Source organism: Schistocerca piceifrons, chromosome 8 (assembly GCF_021461385.2).
Source record: "Schistocerca piceifrons isolate TAMUIC-IGC-003096 chromosome 8, iqSchPice1.1, whole genome shotgun sequence".
Classification (NCBI taxonomy): domain Eukaryota; kingdom Metazoa; phylum Arthropoda; class Insecta; order Orthoptera; family Acrididae; genus Schistocerca; species Schistocerca piceifrons.
This window is the reverse complement of record NC_060145.1, coordinates 423154506-423168896: the sequence shown is the minus strand read 5'-3', so window position 1 is coordinate 423168896 and position 14391 is coordinate 423154506. Positions and strand designations below refer to the sequence as shown.

Sequence of the window (14391 nt, the reverse complement as noted above, 5' to 3'; positions counted from 1 at the left end):
ATTAATGCACAAAACATAGTTATGACTAACAGCAGAAGTGTAAAAAAACCAGAGACACTGGTCATCTTCAGAACATGAAACCCCACTTCTTTGAGAATAAGATTAAACACTGAACATGTTTTATATAGAATCATCTAACCATGTGTCATCTTATTAACAGCACATCAGAACAGTACAACATCATACTAAAATAAAATTAGTTTGGATTTTTGGCCAGAATTCTACTTCAATACGCAAGCTTACAAATTCTAAAGTTGTTGCAAAATATCAGTGAGTAATTCATCATGAACATGCCACACAGGCTAACTGTCAAACTGCAAAAATCTACTTCTGTAATGGTTTGTAGTTTGATTTCTGTCTTCATTTTCTACTGCAATTTTTTAATACTCACAGTAACTTAGAGCTGTTTAAGCTTTAAACATGACTGTGTTTAAAAAGACTTCATTTTCGTGACAAACAGGTGCAATTATTTTAATTTTACTTAAAAATCTCATATTCTTGGTTGTGTGACATCTCAGTAGGTCACAGAATAGTACCGTTTTTGATAGACTTTAAAAGTACATTATGGTTCAATACACACAAAAAATCTTTCTTGCAACACAAAGTTACAGATGAAATAAAAACAATGGCATGAGTAACAGTAACCATTCTCAGTACAGCAATGCCATTAAACAATGGACAGACATGCTGTTGGAAGGAGAAATCAAGTTTAAAAATTGAGTTGCAATTTTCAGATTGTTGGTAATGTGCTTACCCACTTCTCACTACATAACGCTATTATATGGTGAGTACGACTATTAATTCTGTTGCCTGTACAGGTGGCCAACATTCTCATAATCTGACAAAATGTTGTATTGTTGGCCCTGTTAATGTGGGAATGTGTGCCATTTAACTTCCTTAATACTCGTTAGTTTATCTAAAGGTTTTTAAAAGCCTACACTAGAAAATATACAGTTCTCTGCCATGTAATTTAGCCACATGAAACTATTTCTGCAGCCTAACTGATCACCTTTTTCTCCAATTGTTTCTTAAGTGCAACAAGCTGCTCAAGGTCATCTTCATGTTGCTGTTGCAGGCGACGGCGTGTAAACTCCAGTTCACGCACAGCCCGCTCATAACGCTGCTTGTACACACTTCCCGATGAGTCCTCCCCATCACCCTCATCATCTGATCCCAAGCCGTTCACCTCAGCTGCAGATCGCATACACAACAATTCCATTTCCAGTCGCTCTGAAGTCTGTTGCAGATTCTGCTTCTGATACTGAAATAGTAATTCATATGGAACAAGTGCATAAGCAAATTAGTATATTGATGTATCAATAGAACAACTACTCTTGTTCAACATTAAAATGAACATTAATGATATGGTATACCTCCTACTAACAACTAGTCAAACAGTCTTCACGGGTGTGCCACCAGCGAGGTTCAACCACCTGACGATGTCGGACAGTTGCTCCGAGGAAACATTGTGGGATTTGCACGTCATCCGGCGGCACACCCATGAACACTATTTACAACATATCTGCCGGGAAAACCTGAAGAGTCACAACTAGTCAAACACTTGCAAGAAAAGGTGGGAAAGAAGAAGGAGACAAGGTGGGAAAGAAGAAGGAGAAAAGGAGGGAAAGAAGAAGGAGAAAAACAAGAAACATAATGTTTATTGTGGATATGATCTATGGAACAACTAACTAACTCCCTCACTTAGCCATTGAACTCTTCAGGAGACAAGCAATGAAGTCTGGGTGCAGCTGTTAACAACTACTTCTCCCTCCTCATGTAACATTCAATTATCATTCAATTTAGAGGAAAGTGTTGTGAGTGAAATGTATCAGAATATCGGAACAGTGAGTATAATACAATGTAAACTCAGAAGCTCATACTAGCATATAGATATGCCAGAAAGTTCTCTGCATGTAAGAAATTACAGACACACATGAAACACTCATCTAAAAGGAAATTTAGAAACAAATAATTTTGTCCTCAGTCACACATGCAATATAATGTTCCCCTCTAATTTCTAACAGTTTCTACCACTTTGTAAAAAGTGGCTTCTTATAATTTGAAAGTTTGCAACTTATTTTTATTTTAAGATATTCTTCAATCCTTTAAATTATTTCTGGTATGCTTTGTCTCTATTGTTGTTACTGTTTAGTTACATTAATGGTAATCTCACTCTCACACTCTCTCACACACTCTCACTCTCTCTCTCTCTCTCTCTCTCTCTCTCTCTCTCTCTCTCGTTGCACATCTCTATTCCCTCTGCATACTAATAGAGCATATTCTGATGCAACAACTGTAAACCACCCCTATTATCTGCCTCTGTGACAGTCTGTTCCATATATATTGTGTTCCATATAGGTTTCCCTTTGTTGCCTTTCCAGTGAAACAAACAAAACTAATTTGAATCACTGATGTAAATTAGGATCCAAGAACTTTAAGACAATTGGTAAAATACTGTAAACAACAATAACATTTTTCAAATGTTTACAGCCACATTAAGTTGTATGGTTAGCTAGTGCAGTGACCTGAAGACTGTTAAGACTGCTCCTCTCAATATATGGCAAATGTGATGACCAAAGAAGTGACTTGTGATCAGATAGCATCATTGGGCAGTAATGGCATGCGAAAATCAGTACTTGGGTACAGAAAAAACTGTCATAAGCAAATGTGAGTCGAGTGTACCATACATTATGCCAAGACTTTATCAGCCTCTAGAATTCGGTGTTTCTGATAGAAATGTTCACTGCAAACTGAACAGACAGCAGCATGGCCAAATCACAATCTTCAGATCATTCATCATTTTCAATAATCTTTTAGCATGATAGAATAGGTGCCATGTGTGTACAATGAATTGCAACAAAGACTGAAATAGATTAAATGGTCAGCCAGTTACCTTCCATCTTTTTCTTGTGTTTATGATGGCAGACACTTTTAGAAACATACACTATAGTGTCTGCTTGACACTTAAAAATATAGAGCATGTCATATGATTTTGTAGCCTTTAGTTTTCACAGCAGTCCATTAGTCTTCTTGTTACTTTATAAGGACAAATAGTGACCCAGTTGTACATTTTATGTGACCAAGTACTTCATATAACACAGTTTTTATTTTCTAAAAAGCACACCATTTTCCAAGATGACAATTCTCCACTTTGCACAACTAATGCTGTTAAGATATGGTTTCATGGCATCGAATGAACTTAAGTCGCAGAGGAAAAGTAAAGGCATGGCAGTGTAAAATGAATGGAGTTGCTCTACATTTAGAAGACTCTTTAGAGGTCTACCATATCCAACAGTTGTACTAGCTGATATAAAAAACAATCATATGAGCTGATATGAATAAATCTGATTTTACAGCAACCAGTAGGGTATTTAAATACAATGTCACTGAGTTAATGACATGGGCATAAATTTCAAAATAATTATTCACACATAGACATTATTAAGAACATATGTTCAATTTTAGAGCAGAGGAACCAGTGCAGACTCGTTACTGTACTATCACTAATGGAACAAACTGATGCAACACATAACGAATGACACATAATTTTGCTGCTTCCATCAATTTCTTGAATCAAAAATATGTAATAAGATGAGAGAAAAATATGTAATAAGATGAGATGAAAATTTTCTTAATGTATCTTACAAAGAAAGAAAAAATGAAGAGAATGTGGCACAATTTTATTTTAGTATTGTACCTGGACTTCTGAAAGTTCTTTCTCAAGTCGCAGACGTTCAGCAGTTTCTGCTTCCAAACGCTCTGTAGCAAGTGTTGCTGTTGAGTGCTCTTCAGCCAGGTCTGCTGTCATTTCACTCAGCTGTAATGCAAGATGTTATAAGATTACCACATAAAAAGTATGCAGAAAGGTTCCTCTCTGCAGTTTTTACCTTAATGTATGATTTCTCATCAGGATGGCATCTAAATATGCAGGTCAACACCTACAACTACAGTACAAAGAAAATTTATTGAATATTGTGAATAAATGTACGATGGTGTCATAGAAAAAAGTTGTAAACATTCTGTCTGATACAATGTTAATGCATAAATGATTTCCATGTCATAAGCCATAACTTTCACATGTTATTTGGCTTTATAACAGCTTGAGGGCAGGATACCCTATCTAGTTTTGTTATATATGAATGGCATAATCTTTTTATAAGCATAAAATGTTGATAGGAGGTCTCTTTTTCAATTCAATGATGAGGTGTTAGTCTGATTAATTAGAAAGTTCACTCAGAAATGTTAATAAATAAAACAAGCTGACCAACCAACCAAGTGACACTACACAATTATACAAAAATTCCTCAAACATGAACTTAACTAATAACTTTAAAATAATTAATAGGCCATTTTACAATTACAATGTTGCACTTTAATAATTTTATGTGCCCCCCTCCCCTCCACCATGAACATTTATGAAATCAATAATTCTATCCCTCTTTCAATATCTAATTGCAAACAATTTAAACTTACACTCATTTACTATTGCACAGCGTGATTTGTAACGAACAAAATATTATGCATGTAACTTTTATTTCCAAACCAAAACCCTTCTTTCCTATCAAATTTCAATTATTTTCCAAAATTTATGAAATAATATTAATATCTTATGTACCTCGTCTGAACATTTTCTGGGGCCATTTTGATGCTTTCTCATCCTCCTTTCCAAATTCCCTACACATGTACAGGTAACAGCAGCAAAACATTAGATATTACTGAAAAATTTGTTACCTTCCAATGTACGAGTACCGAGTCACACATTTACATTTTGAAGCAACTAGATCTCTTGAAAAACTGATAGCTTTCACAGAAAACTGGGATAGTAATTTTATTACTCTGTTTTGCATTTTAAAAGTAAGTAACAGTGAAGATAATAGAAGATATTTACTTTCAGCTAAAACAAGAATGTCTTCGGGTATTGTCAGCTTGGTAGATCAGTGGAGAAGAATTAGTGAGCTATTTATAAACTGACATTGACAACCCTGATGATTTTCTCTAAATGCTCTCTTTAAACCAATCTTCTTTGTTAGACTTAAAGATGACCAGAAACGAAGATACTTTGTTTATACAATAATGAAACTTTGCTAATGAATATAGCATTGATCATCCATAATATTTAAAAAAAAATACAGCCCACTAATTCAATGATTATGTATTAATACAAATTGTGTCAGACATAGCAAATACTATTCAACTCAATAAACACTAGCAACAGCAAATTATTTTTACAAAGTTTCAGTTTTATCCTTGGCATATCTAGCAGCTTATTTTACAAAGCTCTCAAAAGTATTACCTGTAATATGAAACCCTCTCTAATAACTGCAGATTATTAAGTTACTTCAATAAACATACAACACTGTGAAGAAGAAAATCAAGTATTAACTATCCTAATGTGGGCATGAAAAAAAATATAATTTGTATAATGGGCAACTGTAATATTGGAAACCTCTGTAGCACTATGAAGGTGTCAATAGCAATGCACAAGTAGGTCATTAAAAATACAATTTCCTGCACCTCATCAGCTTCATCCAAAGTCTCATCATCATTTGGCAAGCCACCACGATCCGTGTCTCCTTCCGTTATCTTGGCCATGCTGGGGGATCGAGATGTTCTTGACCTGCTGAAGAGCTGAAATCCCTTTATGAGAATGTTCGTAGCACTCTTATTTCTTCCACCATATTTGATCCTACGCTTGTCTTCAGGAAGAGACGCTTGTGAAATATCGTCAGGGTCCTTCCTCCCGAGCCTGCGCCACTCATCCATAACGTGGTCACTCCTACGCAGAAACTCTGAGATCTTGTTAGACAGAGCAGATGACGCTGTCGAGGCATCAAGGTGAGCAGCAACGGGCTTAAATTGCTGGTGTACTGTTTGCTTTTTGCCACCAATTAGAAAACTCAATCCAGCCCCAAACACAACAGGGGACTTTTCTTTCCCCTGAAGTGAGCTCAAATCTACATTGGCACTAGTCTGTGGAAACACTCTCCGAGGCACACTTGAATCTCGGCTGTAGGACCTCCTCGAAAAGGAACTGACTGATGAAACAGACTGGAGGTAAGGAGATTCTGACCTTGAACTAGGAAGAGTAAAATCCGAAGCAACTGATGTTCCTCTTCCATCATGGGATGGGCTGAAAGGTGCACCACCAGGTGATATTCCTCTTGATGGACTGAATGGTGTCCTACTTGGAGACATCCTGTCCCTCGCATAATTTGGTAGGTCATTAGATAGAGAGCCTTTCCTGGTTGGACTGAAAATACCAGTAGAAGGTGATCGAACATCCCTGCTTGGACTAAAAGTTCTTTCTCGTTCTCTAATCGGAGAGAACAATTCTCTAGACCCCGAAGTGAGAGAACCTCGTTTCGGCAAAGGTGGCCTCCCAGGTGGCATTCCATTCTGGAGATATGTTGTTGAGTACCCAGTTGAAGCTTTTTCTGGTAGTCCTCCAGTAGTAACTGCTCTTCTTACAGGCTGGATAATTCTCTTGTGAGGAGACAGAAGTGAAGATGCAGGAGAGTATCTCTGGTTATCCACTATTCCAGGACCAAACCGTGAACTTCCAGGAAGCATAATTATTGTTAACGTGATTTATGCACACATTTTTAATTTCTGGTAGTTATGTTTAACTGTTTATATCACCAAACAGAGGTAAATTAATGTCGTCAGAGGGACTGGTTACATTTAGTTGAAATGCACTGTCTATTGTTGTTAAAACACTACAGTTCTGAGAAACTGCCACTCGTTATTTGGGGCTACATGGTGCCCAGGCAGCAGCCCGGCACAGACTGAACACTCCCAGCCCAGGCTCCTATGCCTGTGGGCAAGTTGCCAAGCTCAGATGCACTCCGGCACACAAACATCCACCAGGCTAGCAGTTCCTTCTCTGTGAGTCAGAGCAGGAAAAACCAAGTGTGTTTTGGAGAGCAATTTTGAAAAGCGAATCTCCTCAAGATGCAGGAAAATGGAAACACAGCTTAATCAGCAAATCTTCCATTTTCTCTCAGAGCTGTCTCCTTATTGGTATAAAACAGGCAAATCAAATCTCCTGCAAAACTGAGTAAACTTATTTTATTTCAGAGAAAAGTTTTGAAACTCTAGAACATACTGTATTTGTTTGTTAAGGAATACATTATTAGTTAGATTATGTGGGAAGAATTAGTTTTAGATAAACTGCAACACATAGGTGAAAACAAATCAGAGAAAAAGTATGAGAGAGAGAGAGAGAGAGAGAGAGAGAGAGAGAGAGAGAGAGAGAGAGAGAGAGAGAGAGAGAGAGAGAGAGAGAGAGAGAGATGGCAGTAAGTGCATAAAATGTGTGAAAAATTCAATACTCTAGCAGTAAAGTAAATGATCCACTCTTAGTCAATTGCAGTTTCTATTAATTAACAAAATTTAACTGAGCACACTCATGCATTTCAAATGCACCTGTTCTTGCCTCAAAGAACACATGCTAAAAGCACGCATCAATATTTGTCATGTGACATCACAACTAACACCATCAACTACAGCTGTCTAATGTAGACACAACACAGGCATCTCACGGATTTAAAACTGTCAGATAAAGAAGTAAAATTAGTGGTGTCTAACCATTTGTATGGGAGTAACTCAAATCAGTGCAAATGTGTACAAAAGCACATTTTTAAAATGTACAAACAGGTTAGCATGGCATTTATCTAACAAGTCTTTCCTGTAAACGAAACTATCAAGTGAGGGGATAACACAAAGAGAAACAGTTTGTCAAGTTGACACTGTCTTCATTTTCTATGTCTTTGCAACTATTTTATTATCCTGGTTGTTGTATGAAATGTCAAAGTCAGCAGATGATATACTCTGTGCATAAACATTCAGTTTATAACAAAACCCTCCAAGACAACATAATGTATCACTGCTGTCTGATTGCTGCTGTATTTCAGGACACAGCTAGCATACGAGTGAGTATATTTAGCTTTCCCTCAAGGCAAGAGACAACTGTGGCAGATGCCCCTGGCATCATGCCAGAAACTCAGTCTTTCTTCGACAAGACCGGACATTGAAATGGCTACTAAATCAGTTCTAAGTGCTTGCTTACTTTTGCTGACTGGAAGTGACTGGAGTTCCATATACTACTGAGAAAATTACTTGAACAGAAGAAAAAAATTACTCTGAGTACTTGTGTCAGAGCTCATCATGTGCAGCAGGAAAGGTTTTGTGCAGAACTGCAATACACAGACTGTATCAAACATTGCACTTTTTGAATAAGGAGAAAATGCATTCAATAAACACTATGTAGATTAATAGTTTGAGTCTTTTGATGTTAACAGCCAAATATCATGCAAAATTGCCATTAAAATAAAGATTTTTTCTTTTCCACTCATTTGGAAACTGAATCTTTTTCTTCTTTTGCATACTTTGACAGATAGAAAACCATCACAACAATAATTTTCCAAAACACACACACACACACACACACACACACACACACACACACACACACAGGTTTAAAACCATTATATGAAGTAAAAATTAATGTGAAAATACATGAGTTGACAAAGCTTTTTCTCCACATATGTAGTTGCACATAACGCACAATACGCTAACTGTAATAACTATAATGACTGCATTTATACGCATTAGAAACAATGGCTGTATGAACTATCATTTCAAAGTGTCTACACAAATATTCACATGGTTACAGTTTACACTTACCTTTGCTTCCAGACGATCTGTATCGTGTTTCAAGTGAGTGCGTTCCTGCTCCAACTTCTCTACTTTTGCTCTGAGGGCTTCCAGTTCCTCCTAAAAAGAGTTGTCATTTTTAGTAAATGTTCCTGAATGTAAGATGAATGTGAATTAAAAAATATAGGTTTCAGTTTAAAGAATTTTTCAACTATTAAATATCATGTGTAAAAGCAGGAAGTGTTTGTTGGTCTTGGATTCTTAATGCCTGACAAAACAAAATGTGTACTCATTACTAAGTCTATGCAACAGAGAACAACCAATCACACTAAAATACCCATTCTTGTCCCATACCTTATAGTCTGAAATCAAGCATTGAGAACAATAAATGTTTTTATTAACTAAACTACTGAAATTTTAAAAATGGAGAAACTAACTCTCAGAAAACTGAATCACCAAAAAATCCCCTCAGAGAGACGTACTTACCCAGAATAGAACTTGTTAATCACTGTATTGTGAGAAAAAGAGAAAATGCAGTATCATCAGTTATGTGAGAAAGTATATAATGTTTGAAAGTATCATCTTCATTTTATGTAAATCAAGATGTGCTTTCTCTAGAGATCACTGTGAAAGAACAGAGAGTGTAGAACCCAGTGCCAGTGCACAGGCAATTCTTCTTAAATGTCACAAAGGAGTCCACAAAGCTAAAAACTCTGTGCAGCAGACAAACCATCTTCAACAGTGTCACATGCCTCCACTCCATGAGGCACTGTGGAGAGATTTGGAATTTAATCCAGATCATTGGTGCATATTCTGGTGGTAAAGAACTACATGCTATGACCTCTCCTTCCATTTCCAGCCAAATAATGCTTTCTCCCACTATCAGGATTGTAATATACTAACCTTTAGTCGATAACCACTGAACAAGTACCTGTTAGAGGCCTCAACTGGAGACTTCCAAGTGTAACAAAATTAACTCATCACATTGGAGGAAGTGCCGAGTCACAGAAAAGAACAATGAAAAAGACTGTTGAAATATTGCACTTTCTTGTTCAAAAGTTTAATATTTTAAATGGTTTTTTTCCATTGTGCCTGTTTGTCACTCAGTGTTGTCTGTATGTGATAAGTAGCAACCTATACTTTCTGTATTATAGTTATTCAATCCAGGACTTTTCATTATTTGAAACAGAATTAAAGTAATTTACTGATAAGAAGCCCGAAAGAGCTGATACTATATTATTTCCAGAACATAGTATCTGAATATTAAAAGGTTAAATTTTTTCAGCACTGTTTTGTATAACCACATATGTCATTTAATGGATACAGCCATGTGGTTTATATGTAAATCTTTCATCATTCTTTTACTTCTTACTTTTAACATATAACAGATGTTTCCCTAAAACCATACGAATATTTTACATGACACGTGGTATCTAGTCCATATCTAGCAGTTTTAAAGGCAATGAGATGTTATGAAGAACTGTACTTCTAAGTTTATTAGCTGCAGTACAAGCAAAGCAAAATTTAAGGAAAATCAGCACTTATAATGATTAAAAAAAGGGGGGGGGGTTTCTGTCTTTTTCAGAGTGTGTCACAGAAGCACAGATCTGATATGACACAAATCTTCACATTTTGATGTGATGACACACAAATGGATCCACATTATGAGTAGCAGTTCCAAACTTGCCAGCAAAAGTGTCAGCTATTTGAAGCACCTTGCCTCTCCTGCATGTCACCTAGCTAGCAAATTAAAAATAAAACAAAAAATCTGTGAAACTGGCAATAAAGGATCTTATCTCAAGTCATCTACATTGACTCAGTCATTATCTCATAACTTCTTCACAATACAAAATCTCAATTGATATCTTTACTATGAATCTTGATTTACACACCTTATCATCCTACTTTAACATACATTGTCCATATTAAATCACAAAAGGTGTCCTTTTGAAGACAATTACAGCAATTTGCTTAGCACTTAATGTTTATGGATCACGTTCTCACTTGTTTCTCTACAGGAGCCTCTACCATGAACCCTACCATTCCATGATACACTCTCAAAACATGAATAAATGGTACCTAGTTATGATTATCTATGCTGTGTACACAAATGGTAGTTTAGTTCAAATAATCCTAAATATCCAAACACTAAACCAAATTAAACAATTTTTCAGTTGACCTTTAAAGTTGCTCTTGTGATACATGAACTGTTTGGGTAAAAAACACAGCCAGTTTGTAAATACTATCAAGCTTAAAGGTAGAGCTCAGTAAGAAAATACAAAATCCAAAGGTACAATACAGTGAAACTTGCAGAGGATATTGCATTCCTCATATCTATACTAAAGAGCTAACTTCAAGAGTTTGGGAAGCTGACATATCACCACAAGTGAGGTTTAATGATGACGTTTTGTTCCTTCAAATAAATTAAAAAGGCCACTAATACCACAACAAAACTATTTGTCATCAGTGTGTTAAGAAAATCTAAGGGAATGTTACATGATCAGTTTTCTACAGAAGTAAGTCTACTTTCCACAAATTTCATTCAGATTTATTTATTTCCTTATTTATTTATATATTTTGGGCGGGGAGGATAGGGTGTGGCAGTATTTGAGAGGAAGGGCTAAGAACAGTACAACAAACAACAACCTCCAACCACTCACATCTTACAATATAAAATACTGCATGCAATGGAAACAGCTATGGTGACAACTAACCGTCTTGGCTCTCAGTTCTTCTTCAGTGCGGTGTACATTGAGAAGGGGAGTGACTCTGACCAGAAGTCGCCACCATGGCCAATCACGGATCAACAGAAACTTGCGAACATTGCGCTGTATGCAGCGCACTGCCAGGTCCTGGATCTGCAATTTATGCACAACATTAGCTCAAAGCATTTAGCTATACCTATAATATAGCATTTTTTCCAAAGTTAACCATCCAGATTAATTATGAGGTTTCTTCCACGCAACACGAATCATCATTTACAGGGAAACTGACTAAGGAGGAGGACAAAATGGGTAATAGTGAAACCTACTGTGGGGTACTCCTAGATATCCTTTTAATGGACACTCTTGTTCATCGCTTTTGGCAATTAAATCTTTTACTTATGGCCCTCCCTCTTTCGATTTGTCTCCTCAAGGGAAAGTGGGAGGGGGGGGGGGGGGGGGGTGCTGTAAATACCAGCAACCTATATTTTATAAATCTGGTTTATTTACGTTGTCAGCTGGCTTACTATTCCATTTGTGTGAACAATGTCATAATTATTAGATCATTCTGACTTACATTGTACTAATTATGAATGAATATACAACAAATCCAGCAATCTACTAAAGCATTTGCTCTATGCAACATTAGATTTTAATGTTAATCTTTCTTAAAGAATGTGTTTGGACATTGATGATACAACAGGAAGAGAGCAGTTACTCTTTTCATAATGAAATGATAATTTTATAGCATCAGTATTTTAACACATTACATGTCTGAATAGAAAATAGAAAACAGGAATGAATAATTCAAAAAATGGATGTATGTTGTCACTGCAATGAATGCTGAAGTGATAAAACGTGAAAACAGAATAAAAAACATACATTCCCTATATCAGTATTGCTAATTTTCATACTAATGGCTTAGTGGTCAATGTTTACGTCGTCATACGGACAAACATATGCATATTCAGATATGGGAAGTAAATGTATTTCAAGGTACCTCTTATCTACATCTAGATCTACATGCATACCCTGAAAATCACTGTGTAATGCATATTAGTGGGTATTCTCCAGTGTTCTAGTTAGTATGTGTTCTTCTCACTCCATTCACATATGAATCACAGGAACAATGATTGTTTAAATGCCTCTGTGTGTGCTACAATTAATCTAATCTTATCCTCACAATCCTTGCAGAAGCAATATGTAGGATGTTGTGGTGTATTCCTAGATTCATTGTTTAAAGGTGGTTTTTGAAACTTCATAAATAAACTTTCTTGGGATAGTTTACATCTATTTTGAAGCATCTGCCAGTTCCTAAGTCTAAAGTCATTTTTTTCCAAACATAGAATATGTTTTGTTATTTTTCAAGGACTATCAATTTCCATGTTATTGTTTCATTCCATATTTAACAGGGTTTACTGTGTTCAACTGAGGAAAAAATTTTAAATGATAGGATTTATTCATATGTATGAGCACCGTTAAAACAGGCAACATTTTAAAACTGTTGTGTTAAGGTACCCATGAAATTGTAGGACTGGTGGATCAAAGGCGATTACAGAAACAGCAAACCTTGAGCTTATGAAGCTTGCGCCGAGCTAAATATCCTCGGCACTGTGCTTGTAGCCTCACAACATGGTCAGTTAGCCGTTCGTCTCGCTGAGCCTCCAATTGTGCAAGAACACCAGAACGGAAGAATATCTGCAAGAAGAGAGTATATCAGTGAGATTAGCCACATTACACAGCTAGTTGGAATGAATCAAGTATATATGTCAAATTGGTAAGCAGTTGAATCTTAAATAAAGGATGAGACAAGGTTTACACAGAAAGTATTACTTTAGTATTACAGGAAAAGGATATCAAATATATCCTACTTCTGCACTGGATAGAACAATATAAATGTAATGTGTAATTTTGTCACAGAAGCAAACTTCTATAGAAACTGTTTCTCTCTTGAATTTTGTGTATATAATTTTAAAAAATTACATGGTTTAAAGAGTTTACTTGTCAAGATACACTATTTTCAACAAGCACAACCACTATGTAATTTTCTACTTGAAGCATCACACTTCACTATGATAACTTCATACAAGTTACTGAAATCTCAACTGTAGAAGACAATTAACCTTTTCTGTCATCTCTTAATTATTAAGTGGATTGATCAACTCAAAAATTGTTCTTATTGTGTTTATTAAACAAAACTGTAGGAATAGCATACCCGTAGTGGAAACCACCGAGTGGTCATGCCTAGCGTGATACTGAGAGACAAGAAATGAAGTCACTTGAAATTCCACAACCCACAAATGATGATCAATGCAGTCATTAGGCATATTGCCAGCAGGACTGGTGCCATCTGAAGAATTTAGAGTGACAAGGGAAACAAAGCTAGGTCATGCAATTAGTACTTAGTGAAAACCATGAAAAAATTACCTCCAGCTCAGTCCTGTAGCGTGAATCTGAAATCTGGCGTCCTGTATATGCACGGACCACTCCAATGCCTCCACCAGGTGATAGTATGTTGCTATAGTCAGTCTTCTGGTTTTTTATTTTTTCCACTTTTCTTTGTTTTACATCCTCAACAACTTTACTACTTTTCTCCATATTTTTAAAAAGTGGATCCACTTCCTCTTTTGATAACTTTGGAAAACCAGTCCAATAGCCACCACTATGATATAGATGTATTAACCCATACAGTGATTTTTGAGAGTCACTAGACAAGCTTCGTAAATGCCGAAACACATTTCCAACATTTGCTTTATCATCAGTACTGTTGCTTTTTGAATCTCTAGTGTCTTCATTTGCATTGAGACTTGTTGAAATTGTCATTTTGTTACCAAGTTTTTCATTTTTGAGAACCAGCTGTTTGACATTTACATTTTTACAATCATCCGTTACATTTTTTTGTGTCAAAACCACATCACTTTTCGGATGTATAGCTTGAGTTTTATCCGTTTTATTATTCAGAGATTCAGTTGAAAAGAAATCACGTTTCAATGTTGATTTTATTGGGACACCACCACCAGCTTTTGCCAGAGGT

The 14391-nt window shown here is 36.1% G+C and overlaps 1 protein-coding gene across 1 annotated transcript in view; it reads right to left on the bottom strand.

The window, feature by feature from the left end:
- Positions 1-14391, bottom strand: part of LOC124712411 (unconventional myosin-XVIIIa) — a 1310522-nt gene that overhangs the window by 39083 nt on the left and 1257048 nt on the right. The window contains exons 19-23 of the mRNA XM_047242706.1: positions 12927-13055; positions 11370-11513; positions 8686-8775; positions 3698-3817; positions 1010-1261 (exon numbers count right to left, since the gene is read on the bottom strand). Of these exons, the coding sequence (XP_047098662.1) occupies positions 1010-1261; positions 3698-3817; positions 8686-8775; positions 11370-11513; positions 12927-13055 (735 nt within the window). The remainder of the gene's footprint in view (positions 1-1009; positions 1262-3697; positions 3818-8685; positions 8776-11369; positions 11514-12926; positions 13056-14391) is intronic.